At 50.5% G+C, this 26,601-nt stretch overlaps 1 protein-coding gene across 2 annotated transcripts in view; it reads left to right on the top strand.

The window, feature by feature from the left end:
* Positions 1-26,601, top strand: part of HFM1 (helicase for meiosis 1) — a 276,350-nt gene that overhangs the window by 18,091 nt on the left and 231,658 nt on the right. For both annotated transcript variants that reach the window (XM_075321028.1, XM_075321027.1), the window contains exon 3: positions 7,136-7,409. In XM_075321028.1, coding sequence (XP_075177143.1) covers positions 7,136-7,409 — 274 coding nt within the window. The remainder of the gene's footprint in view (positions 1-7,135; positions 7,410-26,601) is intronic.

The raw sequence follows: 26,601 nt of genomic DNA, 5'->3' as shown, positions 1-26,601 counted from the left end.
TGGGATACTCACATATAGCGCAGCACTGAGACCACCTTCGATCCTGATCAAGTATCCAATGCCTTTGGCTCTTGAACAACCCTTTATCATCAGGCTTCCTCCATTTAACTTGACAGTTCCTTCAGTTTTTCTATCCGTTTGCCCCTTTTTCCCTTGTTTGTTACAGACCCATTTGCACTCATCTGAGCTGTCGACTTTTGTCTCATCACTCCAAATCACCCATTTCCAATCTTCTACTGTTCACTTTTCCTACTATGTTGAAAACTTGAGCAGACGCTTCTTATGAAGATATTGAAGTGGACTCTTCGCCACCATTCCAGACTTGTGTAACGTGCATCACTCGGCGCTTGCATGGACATCTGTGAACTCACTCCTCCTCTTGGCTTATGAATGGATGGATAGACTTCATTTCATAATCTTCCAACTTACATAGCACTCACATGATGCAGTTTAGCAATTTTCTTGGTCAAGAGACTGCTGTCAATGAGCTGGATGATGCCATTTGTCTTTTTTTGGAAAATCTGCTCTATGGCTTCTCCTCGATTCACACCAGTGACCTTTGGCTTGGGAATCAACATAATAACGAGCTGAGCATTTAGTGAATGTGAGAACAGGTTGCAATCTGTAGTATACAGGAAAAAAAAAGATTTTTTTAAACACCAGGAGCAAAACAGTAACCATGCAGTGACATGACAAGAGTCTGCAAAACTAAATCATATGCAAAATAATTGCAAGTCAAATTTATGTATGAGATATTCAAGACTTTCTTCGTCGCTCCATTGGGAGACCCAGACGATTGGGACGATTGGGTGTATAGCTACTGCCTCCGGAGGCCACACAAAGCATTACACTAAAAAGTGTAAGGCCCCTCCCCTTCTGGCTATACACCCCCAGTGGGATCACTGGCTCACCAGTTTTCTGCTTTGTGCGAAGGAGGTCAGACATCCACGCATAGCTCCACTGTTTAGTCAGCAGTAGCTGCTGACTATGTCGGATGGAAGAAAAGTGGGCCCATATAGGGCCCCCAGCATGCTCCCTTCTCACCCCGCTGGTGGTTTGTAAGGTTGAGGTACCTATTGCTGGTACGGAGGCTGGAGCCCACATGCTGTTTTCCTTCCACATCCCCCTGAGGGGCTCTGAGGAAGTGGGATCTTACCGGCCCCAAAGCCCTGAGGCCGGGCTCCATCCACAGACCCATTGAACCTGCTGGATGTGGAGCGGGAGTGCCGTTCAGGGACAAGGCCCTGCACCATTCAGGTACTCTGTGTCCCCGTACACACAGGCACAGCACACTCCAGACTTGCTGGGTGTGCTAGTGCGCCGGGGACAGTAAAGGGTTACAGTCACTGCAGCCTAGCTGAGTGACTTTATGTATGGGGAACTACCGCGCCGGACGCTCGGGAGCGGCGGCGCGGCTGGGACTTGTAGTGCGCCGGGGACTTAGCGCCGACCGCGCTTTTACGGCGGCGGCGCTTATAAATCCAGTCCCCGGCTTTTGCGGCCTAGCTCCGCTTCGTTCCCGCCCCCACCCTGTCAATCAGGGTAGGGGAGAGACGCTGTACAATCAGCAGCGCCGAGGGCTGGAGCCTTATTTACATGCTCCAGCCCTCTCACTGGACACTGTGGGACGCCGGTTTCCCGCTCTGACTTGGGGGCACGCCCACGGCCCGCCCCTACTCACACGAGCTGGAGAAGACGCCGGCAGCCATTCCTGCAGTCCGAGCTGAGAGATCGGACTCTGGGCAACCAGGCACAGGACTAGGGCGACCACACACCCGCTTATAGGCGGGCGGTAAGCGGCACATGAAGTGCTGACCCCACTAAATACCGCAGTTGTCCATTTGTATTTTTAGGCTTACACTGCATAGGTCGCTATCTTTGGCTATATGCCCTCTTAGATGGCGACACATCAGCAGCAGGAAAGCAGGGGTGCTACGGCACGGGCTTTCTATGCTGCTTGTATTGCACGTACTGAAGTGTTCATGTGTATTATGCTTGTATGCTATACACTGCACTGTACGGTCACTAGTCTGGGCTATTTTCGCCTAGAATGACTAGACTACAGCAGCAGAAATGCAAGGGTGCTGAGGCACAGGTTTTTTTCTATGCTGCTTGTATTGCAGGGGTTGCAGCGTTCATTTGTAATTATGCTTGTATGCTATACATTCCACTGTATATTCCCCTAGATGGCTAGTCTACAGCGGCAGACAAGCAGGGGTGCCAAGGCACAGGCTTTCTATGCTGCTTGTATTGCATGTGCTGCAGTGTTCATTGTACTTTATGCTTGTATGCTATACATTGCATTGTACGGTCGCCATTATTGGCTCTATGTCCTAGATGGCTAGTCGGCAGCAGCATATAAGCAACACAGGCTTTCGATGCTGTTGTGACTGCATGTGTGCAATGCTCCCCTGGAGCACTTGGTCAGCCGGGGTCTCTACTAGACGTGGCCAAAGGAACCACCTGTCAACCCTGTCCAAGGACAGGGATGGAGTTGCAATGGGATAGAGACTTGCAGTCCGGACAGGCCGTGGGCAATCTGGATCATTGCTCCCTGGCCACCCTCATTGGGAATAAAATCGGTGCTCCGGGGGGGGGGTCCCAGGAGGCTCTCTGTATGATGAGGCAGACGTAGCTCATCAGGACTTTGATCCTGACAACGCTCTCAATCCGGATACACCGGATGGTGACGCCATAAGGAATGATCCTATAGCGTCCATCAATGGAATGTTGGATCTTTCTCCCTCAGCTCCCCCAGAGGAGGAGTCAGCTTCACAGCAGGAGAAGTCCCATTTCAGTAGCTCAAACGTATATTGAGTATTTTTCTGGCCACGCTGACTTCAGAGAAGCAGTCCAGGAACACCACGCTTACCAGATAAGCGTTTTCTCCAAACGTATTAACGATACACGTTATCCTTTTCCCCCTGACGTGGTCAAGCGCGGGACCCAGGGTCCAAAGGTGGATTCTCCAATCTCCAGGCTTGCGGCTAGAGCTATAGTTGCAGTGGAGATGGGACTTCACTTAAAGATGCCAGACAGATGGACTCTGGTTGAAATCTGTCTATGAGGCTATCGGCCTGTCGGTTGCTCCGGCATTTACAGCCGTATGGGCACCCTAAGTTTTTCAGCTGTTCTTGCACAGCTGGTCTTGAGCATATGTACATTTGTGCCGCAGGGGCGTCCGTAACCTCGCAATGTCTGCATTGCGACTTACCCTATTAATGCTGTCCTGGAAGGACAGTCGAGGTTTCGGTCCTTCCCAAGCTCGGGCAGGTCCCAATTGTCCTCGCCCAGAAGAGCTGAAAAGCCTCAGAGGGGCTCAGTTTCCGGGGGCTCAATCACGCCCAAGGAAGGCAGCCGGAGGAACCGCTACCAAGGCGGTCTCCTCATGACTCTCAGCTCTCTCATCTCTCCGCATCCGCGGTTGATGGCAGACTCGCTCGCCTTTGGCGACATTTAGCTGCCACAGGTCACAGACCGGTGGGTGAGGGACATTGTGCCCACGTGCACAGGACAGAGTTCTGTTCTCGTCCTCCGACTCGATTCTTCAGAACGTCCCCACCTCTCCACCGAGCCGATGCTCTTCTGCAGGCATGAGGAGTGGTACTCCCTGTTCCTCTTCAGGAACAAGACACGGTTTTCCTCCAATCTGGTTGTGGTGCCGAAAAAGGATGGCTCTTTCCGTTCCGTTCTGGACCTAAAACTGCTCAACAAGCACGTGGAGGCCAGGCGGTTCCGGATGAAACCCTCCGCTCCGTCATTGCCTCAATGTCTCAAGGATATTTCCTAGCATCAATAGACATCAAAGATGCTTATCTCCACGTGCCGATTGCTACAGAGCACCAATGTTTTCTACGTTTCGTGATGGGAGACGACCATCTTCAGTTCGTAGCTCTGCCATTCGGTCTGGCGACAACCCCACGGGTGTTCACCAAGGTCATGGCGGCAGTGGTAGCAGTCTTGCACTCACAGGGACACTCTGTGATCCCTTACTTGGACGATCTACTTGCAAGGCACCCTCTCAAGAGGCATGCCAACTCAGCCTGAATGTTGCGCTGGAGACTCTCCAGACGTTCGGGTGGATCATCGACTTTTCAAAGTCAAACCTGTCACCGACCCAATCACTAACGTATCTTGGCATGGAGTTTTCATACCCTGTCAGCGCTAGTGAAGCTTCCGCTGAACAAGCAGCGGTCACTACAGACTGGGGTGCAGACTCTCCGTCAAGGTCAGTCGCACTCCTTAAGACGCCTCATGCACTTCCTCGGGAAGATGGTGGCGGCAATGGAGGCGGTTCCGTTTGCGCAGTTTCATCTGCGTCCTCTTATTGGGACATTCTCCGCCAATGGGACGGGAAGTCAACATCCCTGAACAGGAAAGTATCCTTTTCGGAAGGACTCTCTGCAATGGTGGCTTCTTCCCACCTCATTATCACAGGGAAGATCCTTCCTACCACCGTCTTGGGCGGTAGTCACGACAGACGCGAGTCTGTCAGGGTGGGGAGCAGTTTTTTCTCCACCACAGGGCTCAGGGTACGTGGACTCAGCAGGAGTCCACCCTTCAGATCCATGTTCTGGAAATCAGAGCAGTGTATCTTGCCCTACTAGCCTTCCAGCAGTGGCTGGAAGGAAAGCAGATCCGAATTCAGTCGGACAACTCCACAGCGGTGACATACATCAATCACCAAGGAGGGACACGCAGTCGGCAAGCCTTCCAGGAAGTCCGGCGGTTTCTGACGTGGGTGGAAGCCACGGCCTCCACCGTATCCGCAGTTCACATCCCCGGCGTAGAAAACTGGGAAGCAGACTTCCTCAGCCGCCAGGGCATGGACGCAGGGGAATGGTCCCTTCACCCGGACGTGTTTCAGGAAATCTGTAGCCGCTGGGGAAGGCCGGACGTCGACCTAATGGCGTCCAGGCACATCAACAAGGTCCCAACCTTCATAGCACGGTCTCGCGATCACAGAACTCTGGCGGCAGACGCCTTAGTGCAAGATTGGTCGCAGTTCCGGCTCCCTTATGTGTTTCCACCTCTCGCACTCTTGCCCAGAGTGCTACGCAAGATCAGATCCGACTACAGCCGCGTCATACTCGTCGCCCCAGACTGGCCAAGGAGGGCGTGGTATCCGGATCTGTGGCATCTCACGGTCGGCCAACCGTCGGCACTACCAGACCGACCAGACTTACTGTCCCAAGGGCCGTTTTTCCATCGGAATTCTGCGGCCCTGAACCTGACTGTGTGGCCATTGAGTCCTGGATCCTAGGGTCTTCAGGATTATCCCAAGGGGTCGTTGCCACCATGAGACAGGCTAGGAAGCCCACTTCCGCTAAGATCTACCACAGAACGTGGAAGATATTCTTATCCTGGTGCTCTGCTCAGGGAGTGTCTCCCTGGCCTTTGGCATTGCCTACCTTTCTTTCTTTCCTGCAATCTGGGTTAGAAAAAGGTTTGTCGCTCGGCTCCCTTAAAGGGCAAGTCTCGGCGCTATCCGGCTTTTTTCAAAAGCGTCTAGCACGGCTTCCTAAGGTGCGCACGTTCCTGCAGGGGGTTTGTCATATTGTACCCCCGTACAAGCGGCCGTTAGATCCATGGGATCTGAACAGGGTACTAGTTGCCCTCCAGAAGCCGCCCTTCGAGCCTCTGAGGGAGGTTTCACTTTCTAGACTATCACAGAAAGTGGCTTTACTGGTAGCGATCACATCTCTTCGGAGAGTGTCTGAGCTAGCAGCGCTGTCATCCAAGGCTCCTTTCCTGGTCTTCCACCAGGACAAGGTAGTGCTGCGCCCCATTCAGGAGTTTCTCCCGAAGGTGGTATCCTCTTTTCATCTTAATCAGGATATCTCTTTGCCTTCTTTTTGTCCTCATGCAGTTCATCGGTATGAGATGAATTTACATTTGTTAGATCTGGTGAGAGCACTCAGAATCTACATTTCCCGCACGGCGCCCCTGCGCCGTTCCGATGCACTCTTTGTCCTTGTCGCTGGTAAGCGCAAAGGGTCGCAGGCTTCCAAGGCCACCCTGGCTCGATGGATCAAAGAACCAATTCTTGAAGCCTACCGTTCTGCTGGGCTTCCGGTTCCATCAGGGCTGAAGGCCCATTCTACCAGAGCCGTGGGTGCGTCCTGGGCATTACGACACCAGGCTACGGCTCAACAGGTGTGCCAGGCAGCTACCTGGTCGAGTCTGCACACTTTCACCAAACATTATCAGGTGCATACCTATGCTTCGGCAGACGCCAGCCTAGGTAGAAGAGTCCTGCAGGCGGCGGTTGCCTCCTCGTAGGGGAGAGCTGTTTTGCAGCTCTAACTTGAGGTATTAATTTACCCACCCAGGGACAGCTTTTGGACGTCCCAATCGTCTGGGTCTCCCAATGGAGCGACGAAGAAGAAGGGAATTTTGTTACTTACCGTAAATTCCTTTTCTTCTAGCTCCTATTGGGAGACCCAGCACCCGCCCTGTTGTCCTTCGGGATTTTTGGGTTTTTTCGGGTACACATGTTGTTCATGTTGAACGGTTTTTCAGTTCTCCGATGTTACTCGGAGTGAATTTGTTTAACCAGTTATTGGCTTTCCTCCTTCTTGCTTTTGCACTAAAACTGGTGAGCCAGTGATCCCACTGGGGGTGTATAGCCAGAAGGGGAGGGGCCTTACACTTTTTAGTGTAATGCTTTGTGTGGCCTCCGGAGGCAGTAGCTATACACCCAATCGTCCCAATCGTCTGGGTCTCCCAATAGGAGCTAGAAGAAAAGGAATTTACGGTAAGTAACAAAATTCCCTTCATTGTCTATAAAAAGAAGGTAGCCTCACGCTCAAAGCTGTAGTGGATATTGAGATATGGAACCTGAGAGCCAAAACTTTAAAACATTTTTACCCTTTTGCATGTCAGTGTACATGTGGCCAAAAGGAAATAGGAGCATTGTGTTTTTGAATATAGATAGATATATGAAAAATAAATAAACCTGGTCAAGATTTAAAATAAATAATATTTAACATAACCTCAGTTTAGACAAGTCATTTTCTAATTACACATTCCCTTTAAGTCTACTCTTTTAATATAATGTTAGTACAACATATTGCATCCTTGTTATAACTTACACTGTTCTTTCATTAATTTTATTTTTTTTCACAAAAAAAAGGTATAAGAAATCTGAAAACACTTAAACCACCTCTTAAGATGACAAAAGCATTGGAAGCCAACCCTACAGCAATGTATTCCTCTCAGCATAACATTAAGTGTAGCAGCACAGTGACAGCAAACCCAGGAAATGCAAGTACTCAGGATTTATTATCCTCATATCCCTGTTTTTCCTTTGGTGATGATGATGAACAAAACAAAGATTTTTACTCTTGTGAAGAAAATCTCAAACAAACCCAAGGAGTCAAAGAAAATTCACCCATGCTTAGAAAAAGGTAAGGCTTTTAATTGGTATTGAAAAGTTACTTTTTTTTACTATTGATTGATATTTAAAAAATACACAGTAAATTTTGTAAAAACATGACTCTTGTTTATGGTAAATACCAGTAGATAAAGCCCGTATGGCAGTGCATGGCACTTAGACGGTTTGTGGCATTGAACCACACAAGCCCCATGTGCTGTTGTCACACTATGTTTAAGGCCGGTGGAGTTCAGGCACAACAGCAGACAGGATCAGCTCAATAGATAAGGTCAGAAAATAGGCCAAATCCATGCCATAGAATACAGAACATAATAATATCTAGTAATTTAAGACCATTATTGTTCAGGCATCGGACAATAGAGCAGTCAAGGACCCAAGAGTCAACATGGACACACATGTAAAACAGCACCATAGGTTCTAGCAGGATAGATATCGCTGACTGGACACCGAGCCCAGAACTGAAGTGGGTCAGTGAGAGCGCATTTACAGAAAACCAGCAATGGGGAGCAGTGAATGAAAGCATAATTCACTGTAGAGGTAGAAATATAGCAGAGGAAGGTTACAGTACTCTTCTTACCACATGTCTTCTTAAGATCTTAATGGGAAACTGTCAACAGGTTTTTGCTACCTAATCTAAAAGCAGCATGATGTAGGCAAAGAGACCTTGATTCCAATGATGTATCACTTAGCTTACTGGGTGCCATGGTTCTGAAACAGACTTAGCTTTAGCAATGCAGCAAAGCTGAGAAAGTTAAACCCACCAACCCAGGCTCAGTATATACGAAAGAAAGTCTAGCTCTTCTGTCCAAGAGAGTGCAGAGGATTAACAGTTCAAAAAAATGTACAGTACTTTATTTACTAAGATTAAAAATAGAATGAGGTTATGATTAACAGTAGTGATGGGCGGATCTGGACTGTGAAAGTCTGGATATGCGCAGTTTCAAAAGTACCCAAGTGCCGGGCCCAGAATTCTCAGGGAGCTCCAGGTAATGATCTGGATCCATCAACTCGGGAAATAAAAAAAAGAAAGAAAATAAGTATAAAACAAGCACGTTATACTTACCGAGTCTCCGCGTGGCTGTAACTGTTTCCAGGGCCATTCTACTTCCGAGGCCAATCATTATCGCTCATAAACATGCACTGCTTTACCCGCCCACCAACAGTCCTGGCATCTATGATTGGTTGCAGTCAGATGCGCCCCCCCCCCCAGCCTATATGACGGCATGTCTACCTGCTTGCAATCACAGACCTTTATTTGAAATAAAATACAAAAAACCCTATCCTCTTTCACCCCTTTATTAACCCCAAAAACACCCAGGTCCGACGTAATCCACATGAAGCCCCACAATAATTCTAGCTCTGCATCTGAAGGGACAGCGAGCGGTCAGTTAGAGACTAAGCCATGCAATGAAGCAGTGAGATCACTCAGGTTACTACAGTCACAACTGAAGGTTCCATGGCCCTCCACCTGTAATTGCAGGTAACTGACCTCAGGTGACCTCACCTTAGCTTACTGAGTTCACAGACCTGCATCTCCAGGCAGAAAATTGCATTTTTTTGCTAAGAGATGCAGATTTGGTGCTGAAATTTTTACAGCCTATTCCTGCACCCAATCTACATGATGCCACATTGGCTGGATGCGCGTTTGACTGCAATCAATCACAGAGGTCTGGACTGCCGAGGGGCAGGGATAGCAATGCATATGAATTAGTGATAATGCAGCCTGGGAAGTAGAATGAGTTGCCCGGAAGCAGTTACAGCTGTGCTTGAGACTGAAAAGTATAACATGCTTGCTTCAATCCTCTTATCCCTTCTACTGCCATTTTTAAGCACCAGATTCTGGCCCCCATAGACGCATATAGGGACCAGCATCCGGCAAGATATCCAGGATAAATTCCAGGCCGGAAACATTTTTTTTTAAAACTCAGTTAGACCCGCTGATCTTGGTTATCTGCGAGTTCGCCCATCACTAATTAAGAGCAATCAGCCTTGAAACGTGTAAGCTGATACATGCTGGATTTTTCCCTTCTTAGTTCTATTTTTAATCTGATAAAATAAAGTCTATTTTCTTTGTCGCTCCATTGGGAGACCCAGACAATTGGGGTGTATAGCTTCTGCCTCCGGAGGCCACACAAAGTATTACACTTAAAAGTGTAAACCCCTCCCCTCTGCCTATACACCCCCCCGTGCATCACGGGCTCCTCAGTTTTTATGCTTTGTGTTGAAGGAGGCACACATGCACGCAAGCTGCACAATTTAGTCAGCAGTAGCTGCTGACTATATCGGATGGAAGAAAAGAGGGCCCATAACAGGGCCCCCGGCATGCTCCCTTCTCACCCCACTCTGGTCGGCGGTGCGGTTAAGGTTGAGGTACCCATTGCGGGTACACAGGCAGGAACCACATGCCGTTTTCCTTCCCCATCCCTTAGGGGCTCTGGGTGAAGTGGGATCCTAACCGGTCACCAGGCACTGGGACCGTGCTCCCTCCGCAGCCCCTGGGGGAATCTGCTGGACAGGAGACCGGGTATCGTCAGGGACAGGCCCTGCTCCTCTAAGGTAATCTGTGTCCCCTTGGGGATGGCGCATAGAGCGCCTGTCTAATGGACGCTGCAGCAGCTGCTGGTTGTGTTTGTGCGCCGGGACTACCGCGCTGACCGCGCTTGTTTGCCGGCCGCGCTTATAACTTTAGTCCCCGGCTTTTGCGGCCTAGTACCGCATATTCCCGCCCCCAGGCCTGCCAGTCAGGGGTAAGGGCGGGACGCTGCACTGGACGTCAGCGCTGAGGGCTGGAGCATACTTAGTATCCTCCTCCCCCCTCACTGAGCACCGTGGGGCACCAGATTCCCGCACTTTCTAAGGCACGCCCACGGCTCCCTCCTCCTCTCAGAACGCTGGCAGCCATTCCTATCAGCACTTCTGACGCTGGAGAACTTCAGAGACGAGCTCCAACAGCTCTGGGAGGCCCAGGCAGGGAATCTGGTGGTCACACAAACGCTGAGGGCGGTCGGTAAGCAGCACCTGTTACTAGGTGCTTGCCCCCCTGGGTGCCGAAGTGTATATTTATATGCTTATATTGTATACATTTACTCGGTACGGCCGCACTATTGCTTTGGCTATATACCCTCTCTGATTGCTCTAAGAATAAAGGAAAGAAAAAAAGAAGAGAACAACGGGGCGCCAAATCTAAGTGTAGATGTATGGAAACACAGATTGTATGATCATACGAATTTTACACTCACCGTGCAGATTTCTTCTGTTTTCGCTAGTATGATCCGTGTAGTGGATCAACTCTCTTATTAATCCTCCAGTATGCAGCACGAATCCTCGGGAAAAACAATGAGAGTCCTGAACGGGTGCTCCCACGTGGGTAATGGAGTAAAGACAAAATCCCTTTCGGCGCTTCCGGAGGATAAATGGATTATCAGTGCAAGTTTGCAACAACTTCAAGAACAAGAGTTTATTAAGGGTTCAATAAAAAACGGACAATTACGGACAACGCGTTTCAGCTAACAAAAGCCTTCCTCAGGTGTAGTTTTTTTTGATTGCTCTAAGAGGAGACACAGCATGTCGTCCGCAAAAAGCAAGGGTGCCAAGGCACAGGCTTACTTTGCAACCTGTACCTCATGTGCGGCTATGCTACCTGCAGGTTCCACCTACCCTCATTGTGTGCAATGCTCGGCCCCTGTGACACTCACTCAGCCGGAGCCTCTGCCACTGGTGGGACCCTCGGCCCAGGTGGAACCACCTGCTGCCACTGTCCAGGTGACAGGGACAGAGTTTGCAGTATTCGCTGACAAACTTTCTGAGTCTATGGATAAAGGCCCCGGGCACTGTTGAACCTTTTCCCTCAGACCCCCCTCGGTCGGCACAGCAAAGTGCTCCTGGGGCGACTCATAGGTCCCACGGTGAGGACTCCGACACGGACCGCAGTCCCAGACCGGCTAAGCGGGCTCGCCGGGAGCTTCCCTCGACTTCATCACACTGTTCAGGGTCTCAGCATGAGGACTCTCTGGATGATGAAACGGAGGTGGCAGATCAGGCCTCTGATTCTGACGCCGCTCTCAACCTTGATACACCTGAAGGGGACGCCATAGTAAACGACCTGATAGCGTCCATCAATCAGGTGTTGGATCTTTCTCCTCCAACTCCTCAGATTGAGGAGTCAGCTTCTCAGCAGGAGAAATTCCATTTTAGGTTTCCCAAACGTACACGGAGTGCGTTTCTTGATCACTCCGACTTCAGAGATACAGTCCAGAAACACCGAGCTTTTCCAGATAAGCGCTTTACTAAGCGCCTTAATGACACACGTTATCCCTTCCCCCCTGACGTAGTCAAGGGTTGGGCTCAGTGTCCCAAGGTGGATCCTCCAATCTCTAGACTGGCGGCTAGATCCATAGTTGCAGTGGCAGACGGTGCATCACTCAAGGATGCCACTGACAGGCAGATAGAGCTCTTGATGAAATCCATCTATGAAGCTATCGGCGCGTCCTTTGCTCCGGCATTCGCAGCCGTATGGGCACTCCAAGCTATCTCAGCTTGTCAGTCTGAGATTAATGCAGTCACACGTGCCTCTACTCCGCAGGTTGTGTCCTTAACCTCTCAGGCGTCGGCATTTGCGTCCTACGCCATGAATGCCGTCCTGGACTCTGCGAGCCGTACGGCGGTAGCATCCGCCAATTCGGTGGCAGTCCGCAGGGTCATGTGGCTACGTGAATGGAAGGCAGACTCTGCTTCCAAAAAGTTCTTAACCGGTTTGCCATTTTCTGGCGACCGCCTGTTTGGCGAGCAATTGGATGAAATCATTAAACAATCCAAGGGAAAGGACTCGTCCTTACCCCAGTCCAAACCAAACAGACCTCAACAACGGAAGGTACAATCGAGGTTTCGGTCCTTTCGGCCCGCAGCCAGGTCTCAATTCTCCTCGTCCAACAGGCCACAGAAGGGTCAGAGGAACTCTGATTCATGGCGGTCTAAGTCACGTCCTAAAAAGACCGCCGGAGGAACCGCTCCCAAAGCGGCCTCCTCATGACTTTCGGCCTCCCCAAACCGCATCCTCGGTCGGTGGCAGGCTCTCCCGCTTTTGCGACTCCTGGTTGCCACATGTCCAAGACCGATGGGTGAGAGACATCCTGTCTCACGGTTACAGGATAGAGTTCCGCTCTCGTCCTCCGACTCGTTTCTTCAGAACATCTCCGCCCCCCGAGCGAGCCGATGCTCTTCTTCAGGCGGTGAGCACTCTGAAGGCAGAAGGAGTGGTGATCCCTGTTCCCCTTCAGCATCGGGGTCACGGTTTTTACTCCAACTTGTTTGTGGTGCCAAAAAAGGACGGATCTTTCCGTCCCGTTCTGGACCTCAAACTGCTCAACAGACACGTGAAAACCAGGCGGTTCCGGATGGAATCCCTCCGCTCCGTCATCGCCTCGATGTCCCAAGGAGACTTCCTAGCATCAATCGACATCAGGGATGCTTATCTCCACGTGCCGATTGCACCAGAGCATCAGCGCTTCCTGCGTTTCGCCATCGGGGACGAACACCTTCAGTTCGTGGCACTGCCTTTCGGCCTGGCGACAGCCCCACGGGTCTTCACCAAGGTCATGGCATCCGTGGTGGCGGTCCTACACTCTCAGGGACACTCGGTGATCCCTTACTTAGACGATCTTCTTGTCAAGGCCCCCTCTCGGGTGGCATGCCAACACAGCCTGAGCATTGCTCTGGAGACTCTCCAGAGATTCGGGTGGATCATCAATTTCCCAAAGTCAAAATTGACACCGACCCAATCGCTGACATATCTCGGGATGGAGTTTCATACTCTCTCAGCGATAGTGAAACTTCCGCTGGACAAACAGCGTTCACTACGGACAGGGGTGCAATCTCTCCTTCGAGCCCAGTCGCACCCCTTGAGGCGCCTCATGCACTTCCTAGGGAAGATGGTGGCAGCAATGGAGGCAGTTCCATTTGCGCAGTTTCATCTGCGTCCACTTCAATGGGACATTCTCCGCAAATGGGACAGGAAGTCGACGTCCCTCGACAGGAACGTCTCCCTTTCTCGGGCAGCCAAGGCCTCCCTTCAGTGGTGGCTTCTTCCCACTTCGTTGTCGAAGGGGAAATCATTCCTACCCCCATCCTGGGCTGTGGTCACGACGGACGCGAGTCTGTCAGGGTGGGGAGCGGTCTTCCTCCACCACAGGGCTCAGGGTACCTGGACTCAGCCAGAGTCCTCCCTTCAGATCAATGTTCTGGAGATAAGGGCAGTGTATCTAGCCCTAAAGGCGTTCCAGCCGTGGCTGGAAGGCAGGCAGATCCGAATTCAGTCGGACAACGCCACGGCGGTGGCATACATCAACCACCAAGGCGGCACACGCAGTCGGCAAGCCTTCCAGGAAGTTCGGCGGATTCTGCTGTGGGTGGAAGCCACAGCCTCCACCATCTCCGCAGTTCACATCCCGGGCGTAGAAAACTGGGAAGCAGACTTTCTCAGTCGCCAGGGCATGGACGCAGGGGAATGGTCTCTTCACCCTGACGTGTTTCAAGAGATCTGTTGCCGCTGGGGGAAGCCGGACGTCGACCTAATGGCGTCCCGGCACAACAACAAGGTCCCGGCATTCATGGCACGGTCTCAAGATCACAGAGCTCTGGCGGCAGACGCATTAGTTCAGGATTGGTCGCAGTTTCGGCTGCCTTATGTTTTTCCTCCTCTGGCACTGCTGCCCAGAGTATTACGCAAGATCAGGACCGACTGCCGCCGCGCCATCCTCATCGCCCCAGACTGGCCGAGGAGGTCGTGGTACCCGGATCTGTGGCATCTCACGGTGGGTCAACCGTGGGCACTACCAGACCGTCCAGACTTACTGTCTCAAGGGCCATTTTTCCACCTGAATTCTGCGGCCCTCAACCTGACTGTGTGGCCATTGAGTCCTGGATCCTAGCGTCTTCAGGGTTATCTCAAGAGGTCATTGCCACTATGAGACAGGACAGGAAACCAACGTCCGCCAAGATCTACCACAGGACGTGGAGGATCTTCTTATCCTGGTGCTCTGATCAGGGTTTTACTCCCTGGCCATTTGCCTTGCCCACTTTTCTGTCCTTCCTTCAATCCGGAATGGAAAAGGGTTTGTCTCTCGGCTCTCTTAAGGGACAAGTCTCGGCGCTCTCTGTGTTTTTTCAAAAGCGTCTAGCCAGGCTTCCGCAGGTACGCACGTTCCTGCAGGGGGTTTGCCACATAGTCCCTCCTTACAAGCGTCCGTTAGAACCCTGGGATCTTAACAGGGTGCTGATGGCTCTCCAGAAGCCACCTTTCGAGCCAATGAGAGATATTTCTCTTTCACGCCTTTCGCAGAAGGTGGTCTTCCTAGTGGCAGTCACATCACTTCGGAGAGTGTCTGAGCTAGCTGCACTGTCATGCAAAGCCCCCTTCCTGGTGTTTCACCAGGACAAGGTGGTTCTGCATCCGGTTCCGGAATTTCTCCCTAAGGTGGTATCCCCTTTTCATCTCAATCAGGATATCTCCTTACCTTCTTTTTGCCCTCATCCAGTTCACCAATGTGAAAAGGATTTGCACTTGTTAGATCTTGTGAGAGCACTTAGACTCTACATTTCTCGTACGGCGCCCCTGCGCCGCTCGGATGCGCTCTTTGTCCTTGTCGCTGGCCAGCGTAAAGGGTCGCAGGCTTCCAAGTCAACCTTGGCTCGGTGGATCAAGGAACCAATTCTTGAAGCCTACCGTTCTTCTGGGCTTCCGGTTCCTTCAGGGCTGAAAGCCCATTCTACCAGAGCCGTGGGTGCGTCCTGGGCATTGCGGCACCAGGCTACGGCTCAGCAGGTGTGTCAGGCGGCTACCTGGTCGAGTCTGCACACTTTCACGAAACACTATCAGGTGCATACCTACGCTTCGGCAGATGCCAGCCTAGGTAGGCGAGTCCTTCAGGCGGCGGTAGCCCACCTGTAGGAAGGGGCCGTTTTACGGCTCTATTACCGAGGTATTCTTTTACCCACCCAGGGACTGCTTTTGGACGTCCCAATTGTCTGGGTCTCCCAATGGAGCGACAAAGAAGAAGGGAATTTTGTTTACTTACCGTAAATTCCTTTTCTTCTAGCTCCTATTGGGAGACCCAGCACCCGCCCCTGTTCCCTTCGGGCTGTTGTTCTTTTGTGTACACATGTTGTTCATGTTGAATTGTTCTTTTGGTTCATGGTTTTCAGTTCTCCGAACATCCTTCGGATTGAATTTACCTTAGACCAATTTATAAGTTTCCTCCTTCCTGCTTTTGCACCAAAACTGAGGAGCCCGTGATGCACGGGGGGGTGTATAGGCAGAGGGGAGGGGTTTACACTTTTAAGTGTAATACTTTGTGTGGCCTCCGGAGGCAGAAGCTATACACCAAATTGTCTGGGTCTCCCAATAGGAGCTAGAAGAAAAGGAATTTACGGTAAGTAAACAAAATTCCCTTCTTTTTTTAGAAGTGCTGGATTTTTTTTCTCTGTATATACAATATCTATAGAAGTCAGCTGCTAATCACTGCAGGGGGCGTGCCAAACCAGCTGACCTGTAGCTGACCTAGTTCGGCAATAATAATCTCCTGAAGCAATATCAAACGTTGCAAGTAAACAACCCCATGGACTTGATAAAAGAGGCATTGCTGAAATCTGTGATTTACCCCGGCAGCATACTGTCTTCAGATTACATAGCAAAAACCTGTTGACAGATTCCCTTTAAGGAAAATGTTGAAAGAATTTATAGACAAGGAAACTTGTTCCTGTTGGGTGTGTTTAGATCTGAGAAGAACATGAGGTTGTCATTCACGTACATCGGCACACAGACATTAAGGTGGTTCTAGAAGTTATCATTGACAATTTCTAGTACAGTAACTGGGGGATTACTGATCCCAGATGATATGATTAGATACTCAAAGTTTATGTTCTGGGTTTTGAACAGTATCTTCCATCTACTTCCTTCTCGGATGCAAATTAAATTATTGGCCCCTCTTAGCTTAGAAAAAAGCTTTTTCCCCTGTATCTGGTCAAAAAGTTCTGAAATCAAGAACAGAGCCAATATAAGTGCAAAAAATCCATCCTTATTCTCAACGATAAAGAAGCCATCTTCTACAGAGCATGAGGACTTGTGTATGAATACCTCTTTTGAGATTTCATTCATTGTACTAAAATATACTAAACTAAATATACTAAACATTCTTGAATACGCTAAAAAATCTAGAACACCCACCCTACTTTTATCGCTTGACGCTGAGAAAGCATTTGATAGAGTGGGGTGGTAATTCTTGGAAAACACCCTGAAAAAATTTGGCTTTGACAACACATCCATTAACGCCATCATGGCGCTATATTCCTGCCCCTCAGTCACAATTAAATCAGACAACCACTCTTCAAAAACTTTTATGATAACCAATGGAACTCGTCAGGGATGTCCTTTATCACAGCTACTTTTTGCCCTGATTATGGAACCTTTGGCAGAATGCGTCAGGTCAAATGAAAAAATTAATGGTATTTCCATAGGGAAAGAAAACTTTAAAATAAGTCTTTTTGCGGACGATGTAATTATGACTCTTAGCGACCCATTAAACTCAACACATCAATGAAATAAACTACATTTCTTTGTCGCTCCATTGGGAGACCCAGACAATTGGTGTATAGCTTCTGCCTCCGGAGGCCACACAAAGTATTACACTTTAAAAGTGTAACCCCTCCCCTCTGCCTATACACCCTCCCGTGCATCACGGGCTCCTCAGTTTTATGCTTTGTGTGGAAGGAGGCACACATCCACTCATGCATTCTCATATTAGTTATATCGGTTGGAAGAAAAGTGGGCCCCCACGGGGCCCCCGGCATGTTCCCTTCTCACCCCACTACGTCGGCGGTGCTGTTAAGGTTGAGGTACCCATTGCGGGTACAAAGGCTGGAGCCTCATGCCGTTTTCCTTCACCATCCCTTAACGGCTCTGGGAGAAGTGGGATCCTGACCGGTCATCCATTTACTGGGACCGTGCTCCCTCCGCAGCCCCTGTGGGAATCTGCCGGACAGGAGTCTATTCATCCTCAGGGACCGGGCCCTGCATCTCTAAGGTACTCTGTGTCCCCATGGGGGGCTGTGCATGGAGCGCCTTCTTCCCGGACGCTGCAGCAGCTGCTGATTTGTGAAGACCAGCGGACTTCTGCGCCGACCGCGCCTGCTTGTCGGCCGCGGTCTTAATTTTAGTCCCCGGCTTCATTGCGGCCTAGTAGAAAAACTCCCGCCCCCGGGCCTGCCTGTCAGGGGTAAGGGCGGGACTGCCGACCTGACGTCGGATGTGAGGGCCGGAGCATCCTGTATGTTTCCTCCCCCCTCACTGATCACTGTGGGTACCAAAGATTCCCGCACTTTTCTAGCGCCGCCCACGGCTCCACTCCTCCCCAGAGAGCTCCGGCAGCCATTTTTTTGGCATTCTGCCGGTGGAGGATTACCAGGAAAGAGCTCAGCAAATCTGGGAGGCCTAAGGCAGGGAATCTGGAGGACACACACTCCGCTTTTTAGCGGTCGGTAAGCCACACCGGTCACCCGGTGCTGGTCCCCTTAGGGTGCCGGAATAGATACGTATTATATATATATATACTTCTGTTCGGTCTGGCTATATACCCTTTCCCATATACCCTCAGTGATCACTCTCCTAGGAGACAACAGCATGTCGTCCACAAGGAGCAAGGGTGCTAAGGCACAGGGTTTTTTTGCGACCTGTACCTCTTGTGCGGCTATGTTACCTGCGGGTTCCACCTACCCTCACTGTGAGCAATGCTCGACCCCTGTTTTGCTTGCTCAGCCGGAGCCTCGGTCACTAGTGGGCCCCTCGGCTCAGGTAGACCCCCCTGCTCCCCCTGTCCAGGCGGCAGGGACAGAGTTTGCCGTTTTTGCTGAGAAACTCTCTGAGTCACTTTCACAATCCATGGCTCAGTCTATGGACAAATGGTCTGCCAAGCTGCTAGAGGCTTTGCAGTCCAGACCGGTCCTTACACAGGCCCCGGGCCCTGTTGGATCGTCGCCTCCAGGCCCCTCTCGGTCCGCGCCGCAGCGCGCTCCCAGGGGGGGCCCTAGGTCTCACGTGGAGGACTCCTGCCCGGACCACAGTCCCAGGCCGGCTAAGCGGGCTCGCTGGGAATCTTCCCCGACTTCTTCACGCTGCTCGGGTTCCCAACTTGAGGACTCTCTGGAGGACGAGGCGGACGTCGCAGTTCAGGGCTCTGACCCTGACGTTGCTCTCAATCTTGATACACCTGAAGGGGACGCCTTAGTAAATGACCTTATCTCGTCCATCAACCAGGTGTTAGATCTATCTCCCCCGCCTCCACCTGTAGAGGAGTCAACTTCTCAGCAGGAGAAACACCAGTTTCGGTTCCCTAAACGTACACGGAGTGCGTTTTTCGATCACTCTAACTTCAGAGATGCTGTCCAGAAGCCCAGAGCGGTTCCGGACAAGCGCTTTACTAAGCGCCTTACTGACACACGTTACCCCTTCCCCTCTGACGTAGTTAAGGGTTGGGCTCAATGTCCCAAGGTGGATCCTCCAGTCTCTAGATTGGCGGCTAGATCTGTGGTATCGGTTGCAGATGGCTCATCGCTAAAAGATGCCACTGACAGGCAGATAGAGCTCCTGGTGAAATCCATCTATGAAGCCACGGGCGCGTCTTTTGCCCCGGCTTTTTCAGCCGTGTGGGCACTCCAAGCTATCTCAGCTTGTCTGGCTGAGATTAATGCGGTCACACGTAATTCTGCTCCGCAGGTTGCGTCTTTGACTTCTCAAGCGTCAGCTTTTTCTTCCTACGCCATGAACGCAGTCCTAGACTCTGCTAGCCGTACAGCGGTGGCATCCGCTAATTCTGTGGCAGTCCGCAGGGCCATGTGGCTGCGCGAATGGAAGGCAGACTCGGCTTCCAAGAGGGTCTTAACCGGTTTGCCGTTTTCTGGCGACCGATTGTTTGGCGAACGATTGGATGAGATTATTAAGGAATCCAAGGGAAAGGACTCCTCCTTACCCCAGTCCAAACCTAAGAGACCTCAGCAACAGAAAATACAATCGAGGTTTCGGTCCTTTCGTCCCTCCGCCAAGTCCCAATCCTCTTCGTCCAGCAGGCCGGAGAAAGGCCAGAGGAACTCCTATGCGTGGCGGGCTAAGTCACGCCCCCAAAAAGCCGCCGGAGGCAATGCCTCCAAGGCGGCCTCTTCATGACTCTCAGCATCCCCGAACCGCATCCTCGGTCGGTGGCAGGCTCTCCCGCTTTTGCGACGCCTGGTGGCCACATGTTCAAGACCGATGGGTGAGAGACATTCTGTCTCACGGTTACAGGATAGAGTTCAGCTCTCGTCCTCCGACTCGTTTCTTCAGAACCTCTCCGCCCCCCGATCGGGCCGACGCACTTTTTTAGGCGATGGACGCTCTGAAGACAGAAGGAGTTGTGATCCCTGTTCCCCCTCAGGAACATGGTCGCGGCTTTTACTCCAACTTGTTCGTGGTGCCAAAGAAGGACGGTTCATTCCGTCCCGTTCTGGACCTCAAACTACTCAACAGACATGTGAGCACCAGACGGTTTCGGATGGAATCTCTCCGCTCGGTCATCGCATCGATGTCACAAGGAGACTTCCTAGCATCGATCGACATCAAGGATGCTTATCTCCATGTGCCGATCGCACCCGAACATCAACGCTTCTTGCGTTTCGCCATCGGGGACGAACACCTTCAGTTCGTGGCATTACCTTTCGGCCTAGCGACAGCCCCACGGGTGTTTACCAAGGTCATGGCATCCGTTGTGGCGGTCCTACACTCTCAGGGCCACTCGGTGATTCCCTACTTAGACGATCTCCTAGTCAGGGCACCTTCTCAGGTGGCGTGTCAAAACAGCCTTAGGCTATGTGCGCACTAGAAATGTGAAGTTTCTCAAGAAAATTTCTTGAGAAACTTCTGCCAGTGAAAGATTTCCGGACCTGCGGAAAAAATCCGCACCAAATCCGCATGCGTTTTTGCCGCGGATTTGCCGCGAATTTGCCGCGAATTTGCCGCGGATTTACCGCGGATTTACCGCAGGTTTGTCCCTGCAATAAATAATAAAGATAATCGATAGACAGATAATGGATAGAGGGAAAGATGGATAGATGAATAGATAGATAGATAGAGGGATAGATAGATAGATAGATAGATAGATAGAGGGATAGATAGATAGATAGATAGATAGAGGGATAGATAGATAGATGAATAGATAGATAGAGGGATAGATGGATAGATGGATAGATAGATAGATAGATAGATAGATAGATAGATAGAGGGATAGATAGATAGATAGATAGATAGATAGATAGATAGATAGATAGAGGGATAGATGGATAGATAGATAGATAGATAGAGGGATAGATAGATAGATAGAGGGATAGATAGATAGATAGATAGATAGATAGATAGATAGAGGGATAGATAGATAGATAGATAGATAGATAGATAGATAGATAGATAGATAGATGAGAAAAACCTATATAATGTTCCACCTCCCTGCATTTTCTAAGCTGGCACCCTTTAGTGACTTTCATGTGGCACTTAGGCTACTTTCACACCTCCGGTTTTTGCTATGCGGCACAATCCGGCACTTTGCATGAAAATCGCAACCGGTTTTTTTTGCTGCCGGTTGCGATTTTCCTGCATAGACTTTAATTAGTGCCGCATTGTGCCGCATGGCCTTGCGTTCCGTCCGTTTTTTGCCGCATGCGGCAGATGTAGCCGATGCGGCGGCCGGATGGAACGTTGCCTGGCACGTTTTTTCGTGCGGCAAAAAAAACCGCATCGCGCCGCATTCGGCCGATGCGGCACATTTTTCAATACATGCCTATGGCGGCCGGATGCGGCGCGATGCGGCAATAACCGCATCCGGCCGCCGCATGCGGTTTTTGCCACTGCGCATGCTCAGTAGCATGCCGCAAGCGGCAAAAACCGGACTGGCCGCAAAGGAAAAACCTATGCAAAGGATGCGGTGTTTTCACCGCATCCGTTGCATAGCTTGCACAGCCGGATTGAGCCGCAGAGCTCAAGCCGGATGTGTGAAAGTAGCCTAAAGGGTGCTTAGCCTTGTATTTAGCCATAAAATAAATAAATAATTAAAAAAAAATGACGTGAGGTCCCCCCATTTTTTGTAGCCAGCTAGGGTAAAGCAGACGGCTGCAGCCTGCAGACCACCGCTGGCAGCTTCACCTTGGCTGATAATCCAAAACAGTGGGCACCCCACGCTGTTATTTTAAATTATATAAATAATTTAAAACAAAAAACGTGGGGTCCCCCCCATATTGGATCACCAGCCAAGGTAAAGCGGACAGCTGGGGTCTGATATTCTCAGACTAGGGAGGTCCACTGTTATTGGACACTCCCCAGCCTAAAAATAGCAGGCCGCAGCCGCCCCAGAAGTGGCGCATCCATTAGACGTGCCAATCCTGGCGCTTTGCCCCAGCTCATCCCGCGCCCTGGTGCGTTGGCAAACGGGGTAATATATGGGGTTGATGCCAGATGTGTAATGTCACCTGGCATCAAGCCCTGGGGTTGGTGAGGTCAGGCGTCTATCAGATACCCGACATCACCAACCCAGTCAGTAATAATTAAAAAATAGACAACAAAAAAAGTTTTATTTGAAAAAACACTCCCCAAAACATTCCCTCTTTAACCAATTTATTGAAAAGAGCACAATCAATTCCACGTCCGGCGTAATCCAATAAGGGGGGGGGGGCACGGCGATCCATACCATAGTCGCTGTCCCAGTCAATGAAAAACAGAATGTTCCCCATTGGCTGGGAGAGCAATGCAGTGACCTGAGCTAACATCAATAGGTCAGCTCAGGTCACTGCAGGGGATGACGAGCGCTGCCATCAGGAGCATAGATGAGATCATTACCTTCTGTGATCATCTCCTGTACTGCTGACGTCAGCGCTGTCACTGACTTATCGCGAGAGCCCGTGACGTCACCGCTAGTGACAGTCTCGGGCCGCTCGCGAGACGGGCATAGACAGCAGTGACAGCGCTGACGTCAGGAGGCAGGAGATCGTCACAGCAGGTAATGATCTCACCTCCTGACAGCAGCGATCGTCATCCCCGCGGCTCCCAGCACTGCAGGGTGTCAGTGTCTGCCTGCGCTGCCGCGTGACAGGCTGCTGACACTGCGGGCAGACACTGACACCCTGCAGTGCAGGCAGCCGCGAGGCCGGAGCAGGACACACACTGCACAGACACCTGGAGGTCGCACGGAAGCGCTTCTGTGCGGCGTCCAGGGAGTGTGACGTGTGTTTCCTCTGCTCCTCTTCCTGGCATAATGACATCGCTTCCTGCAAAACCGCAGGCAGCGATGAACATTACCGCAGGTAAATCGCGGCTATTCCGGTGGTATACCGCACATCATTGCTACCTGCGGAATACCCCCGGAATACCGCAGGTACCTGCGGAAATTAATGGACATGCACATTTTCTCAAGAAAGTTTCTCGAGAAAATTTTCTCAAGAAATTTTCTTGAGAAAAATCCGCACAGTGCGCACAGCTATTTTTTTTTCTCATTGAATTTCATGGGAAATGTCTGCACAAAGATTGCAGACATTTCTCAAGAAATTTCCGGGGCAAATCCGCGGGTAAATCCGCAGGAAAAACGGTCTAGTGCGCACATAGCCTTACCGTAGCTCTGGCGACTCTCCAGCAGTTCGGGTGGATCATCAACTTCCCAAAATCCAAGTTGACACCGACCCAATCACTGACTTACCTCGGGATGGAGTTTCATACACAGTAAGCGGTAGCCAAGCTACCGCTGGACAAACAGCTTTCTCTGCAGGCAGGGGTGCAATCACTTCTTCGGGGTCAGTCACACCCCTTAAGGCGCCTCATGCACTTCCTGGGGAAGATGGTGGCAGCGATGGAGGCAGTGCCCTTCGCGCAATTCCATCTGCGGCCACTCCAGTGGGACATTCTCCGCAAATGGGACAGGAGGTCGACTTCCCTCGACAGGAACGTCTCACTTTCCCTTGCAACCAAGACGTCTCTTCAGTGGTGGCTCCTTCCCAATTCTCTAATGCAAGGAAAATCCTTCCTACCCCCAACCTGGGCTGTGGTCACCACGGACGCGAGCCTGTCAGGGTGGGGAGCGGTTTTCCTCCACCACAGGGCTCAGGGAACCTGGACTCCGGTAGAGTCATCCCTTCAGATCAATATTCTGGAAATAAGGGCAGTGTATCTAGCCCTATTGGCTTTTCATCGGTGGCTGGAGGGCAGGCAGATCCGTATCCAGTCGGACAACGCCACTGCCGTCGCATACATCAACCACCAAGGCGGCACTCGCAGTCGTCAAGCCTTCCAGGAAGTCCGACGGATTCTGCAGTGGGTGGAAGCCACAGCTTCCACCATCTCCGCAGTTCACATCCCGGGCGTAGAAAACTGGGAAGCAGATTTTCTCAGTCGTCAGGGCATGGACGCGGGGGAATGGTCTCTGCACCCAGACGTGTTTCGAGAGATCTGTCGCCGCTGGGGAACGCCGGAAGTCGATCTTATGGCGTCACGGCACAACAAGAAAGTCCCGGCATTCATGGCACGGTCTCAGGATCACAGAGCTCTAGCGGCGGACGCGTTAGTTCAGGATTGGTCGCAGTTTCGACTGCCTTATGTGTTTCCTCCTCTGGCGATGCTGCCCAGAGTGTTTCGCAAGATCAGGTCCGACTGCCGTCGCGCCATTCTCGTCGCTCCAGACTGGCCGAGGCGGTCATGGTACCCGGATCTGTGGCATCTCACGGTGGGTCAACCGTGGGCGCTTCCAGACCGCCCAGACTTGCTGTCACAAGGCCCGTTTTTCCATCTGAATTCTGTGGCCCTCAACCTGACTGTGTGGCCATTGAGTCCTGGCTCCTAGCGTCTTCAGAGTTATCTCAGGATGTCATTGCCACCATGAGACAGGCCAGGAAGCTTACGTCCGCCAAGATCTATTATAGGTCTTGGCAAATCTTCCTATCCTGGTGCGCTAATAACGGTTTTACTCCATGGCCGTTTGCCTTACCCACTTTTCTTTCATTCCTTCAATCCGGAATGGACAAGATTTTGTCACTTGGCTCTCTCAAGGGCCAAGTATCGGCGCTCTCCGTGTTTTTTTCAAAAGCGCCTAGCCAGGCTTCCGCAGGTCCGCACGTTCCTGCAGGGAGTTTGCCACATAGTCCCACCTTACAAGCGTCCGCTGGAACCCTGGGATCTTAACAGGGTGCTAACGGCTCTTCAGAAACCACCTTTCGAGCCGCTGCGGGATGTCTCTCTATCACGTCTTTCGCAGAAGGTGGCCTTCCTAGTGGCAGTCACATCACTTTGGAGAGTGTCTGAGCTAGCAGCGCTGTCATGCAAAGCCCCCTTCCTGGTGTTTCACCAGGATAAGGTGGTTCTGCGTCCGGTCCCGGAATTTCTCCCTAAGATGGTATCCCCTTTTCATCTCAATCAGGATATCTCCTTGCCTTCATTTTGCCCTAATCCAATTCACCAGTGTGAAAAGGATTTGCACTCTTTGGATCTTGTGCGAGCACTCCGGCTCTACGTGTCTCGCACGGCGCCCCTGCGTCGTCCAGATGCGCTCTTTGTCCTGGTCGCTGGCCAGCGTAAGGGCTCGCAGGCTTCCAAGTCAACCTTGGCTCGGTGGATCAAGGAACCGATTCTCGAAGCCTACCGTTCTTCTGGGCTTCCGCTTCCTTCAGGGCTGAAAGCCCATTCTACCAGAGCCGTGGGTGCGTCCTGGGCATTGCGGCACCGGGCTACGGCTCAGCAGGTGTGTCAGGCAGCTACGTGGTCTAGTCTGCACACTTTCACGAAACACTATCAAGTGCATACCTATGCTTCGGCAGACGCCAGTCTAGGTAGGCGAGTCCTTCAGGCGGCGGTTGCCCACCTGTAAGAGGGGGCCGTTTTTCGGCTCTTTTTATTGAGGTATTCTTTTACCCACCCAGGGACTGCTCTTGGACGTCCCAATTGTCTGGGTCTCCCAATGGAGCGACAAAGAAGAAGGGAATTTTGTTTACTTACCGTAAATTCCTTTTCTTCTAGCTCCTATTGGGAGACCCAGCACCCGCCCCTGTACCCTTCGGGCTGGTTGTTTTTTTGTGTACACATGTTGTTCATGTTGAATTGTTCTTTTGGTTCATGGTTTGCAGTTCTCCGAACATCCTTCGGATTGCATTTACCCTAGACCAATTTATAAGTTTTCTCCTTCCTGCTTTTGCACCAAAACTGAGGAGCCCGTGATCCACGGGAGGGTGTATAGGCAGAGGGGAGGGGTTACACTTTTTAAAGTGTAATACTTTGTGTGGCCTCCGGAGGCAGAAGCTATACACCCAATTGTCTGGGTCTCCCAATAGGAGCTAGAAGAAAAGGAATTTACGGTAAGTAAACAAAATTCCCTTCTTTGAAAGAATTCTCCATTGTTTCAAACTTTAAAATTAATGAGAAAAAGTCAAAAAATGCTAGCTCTTAACCTCATCCCAACAGCACAAGAAAATCTTAGAAATAATGTTAATTATGAATGGGTTACAGACGCTATTGAATACTTAGGTATTACTTTCACAAAAGATATTAAAAGCACCTTAATCCTCAACATGAATAAACTCTTATCTCAGATTGAAAAAGACTTTGCAACATACAACAAAACCGAAACGACTTGGCTTGGTAGAATATAGGTAGCTAAGATGTTTATTCTACCCAAAATTTTATATACAATTAGATGTCTACCTATCATCATCCCAGACGAATTCCTAGTCAAATTGCAAAAATTGATCAACAGATATGTCTGGAATAATAGTAAAGCAAGGGTGGCCAAAAATACATTATTCAAAAATAAAATTAATGGAGGATACGGCCTTCCTAATATACAAGCATATTATTACTCAAATTTATTAAAACAAACCAACAATTGGTTATTAAAAAATGAAAATACTCCAACTTGGGTTAACTTGGAACTAATATTATCAGGAAATAATTCTTTCTGCTCTCCTTTACTGGTACAGTTACTAAGCTTTGGAGGACGAAAATCAAATACCTATGATAGCAGCACTATTAATGCTGCATTTACTTCCTGGGAAAAGATTTCAAGAATCTCCAAAGACAAAATGACTTTTGAAGTCTTTAAAAATACTGAGATAAAAAATATAGATTTGTCAAACAATACCGAGACAGTAGATAGAGGGATCCA

Source organism: Anomaloglossus baeobatrachus, chromosome 8, assembly GCF_048569485.1.
Source record: "Anomaloglossus baeobatrachus isolate aAnoBae1 chromosome 8, aAnoBae1.hap1, whole genome shotgun sequence".
NCBI classification, from domain to species: Eukaryota; Metazoa; Chordata; class Amphibia; order Anura; family Aromobatidae; genus Anomaloglossus; species Anomaloglossus baeobatrachus.
This window is presented reverse-complemented; position numbering and strand designations above follow the sequence as displayed.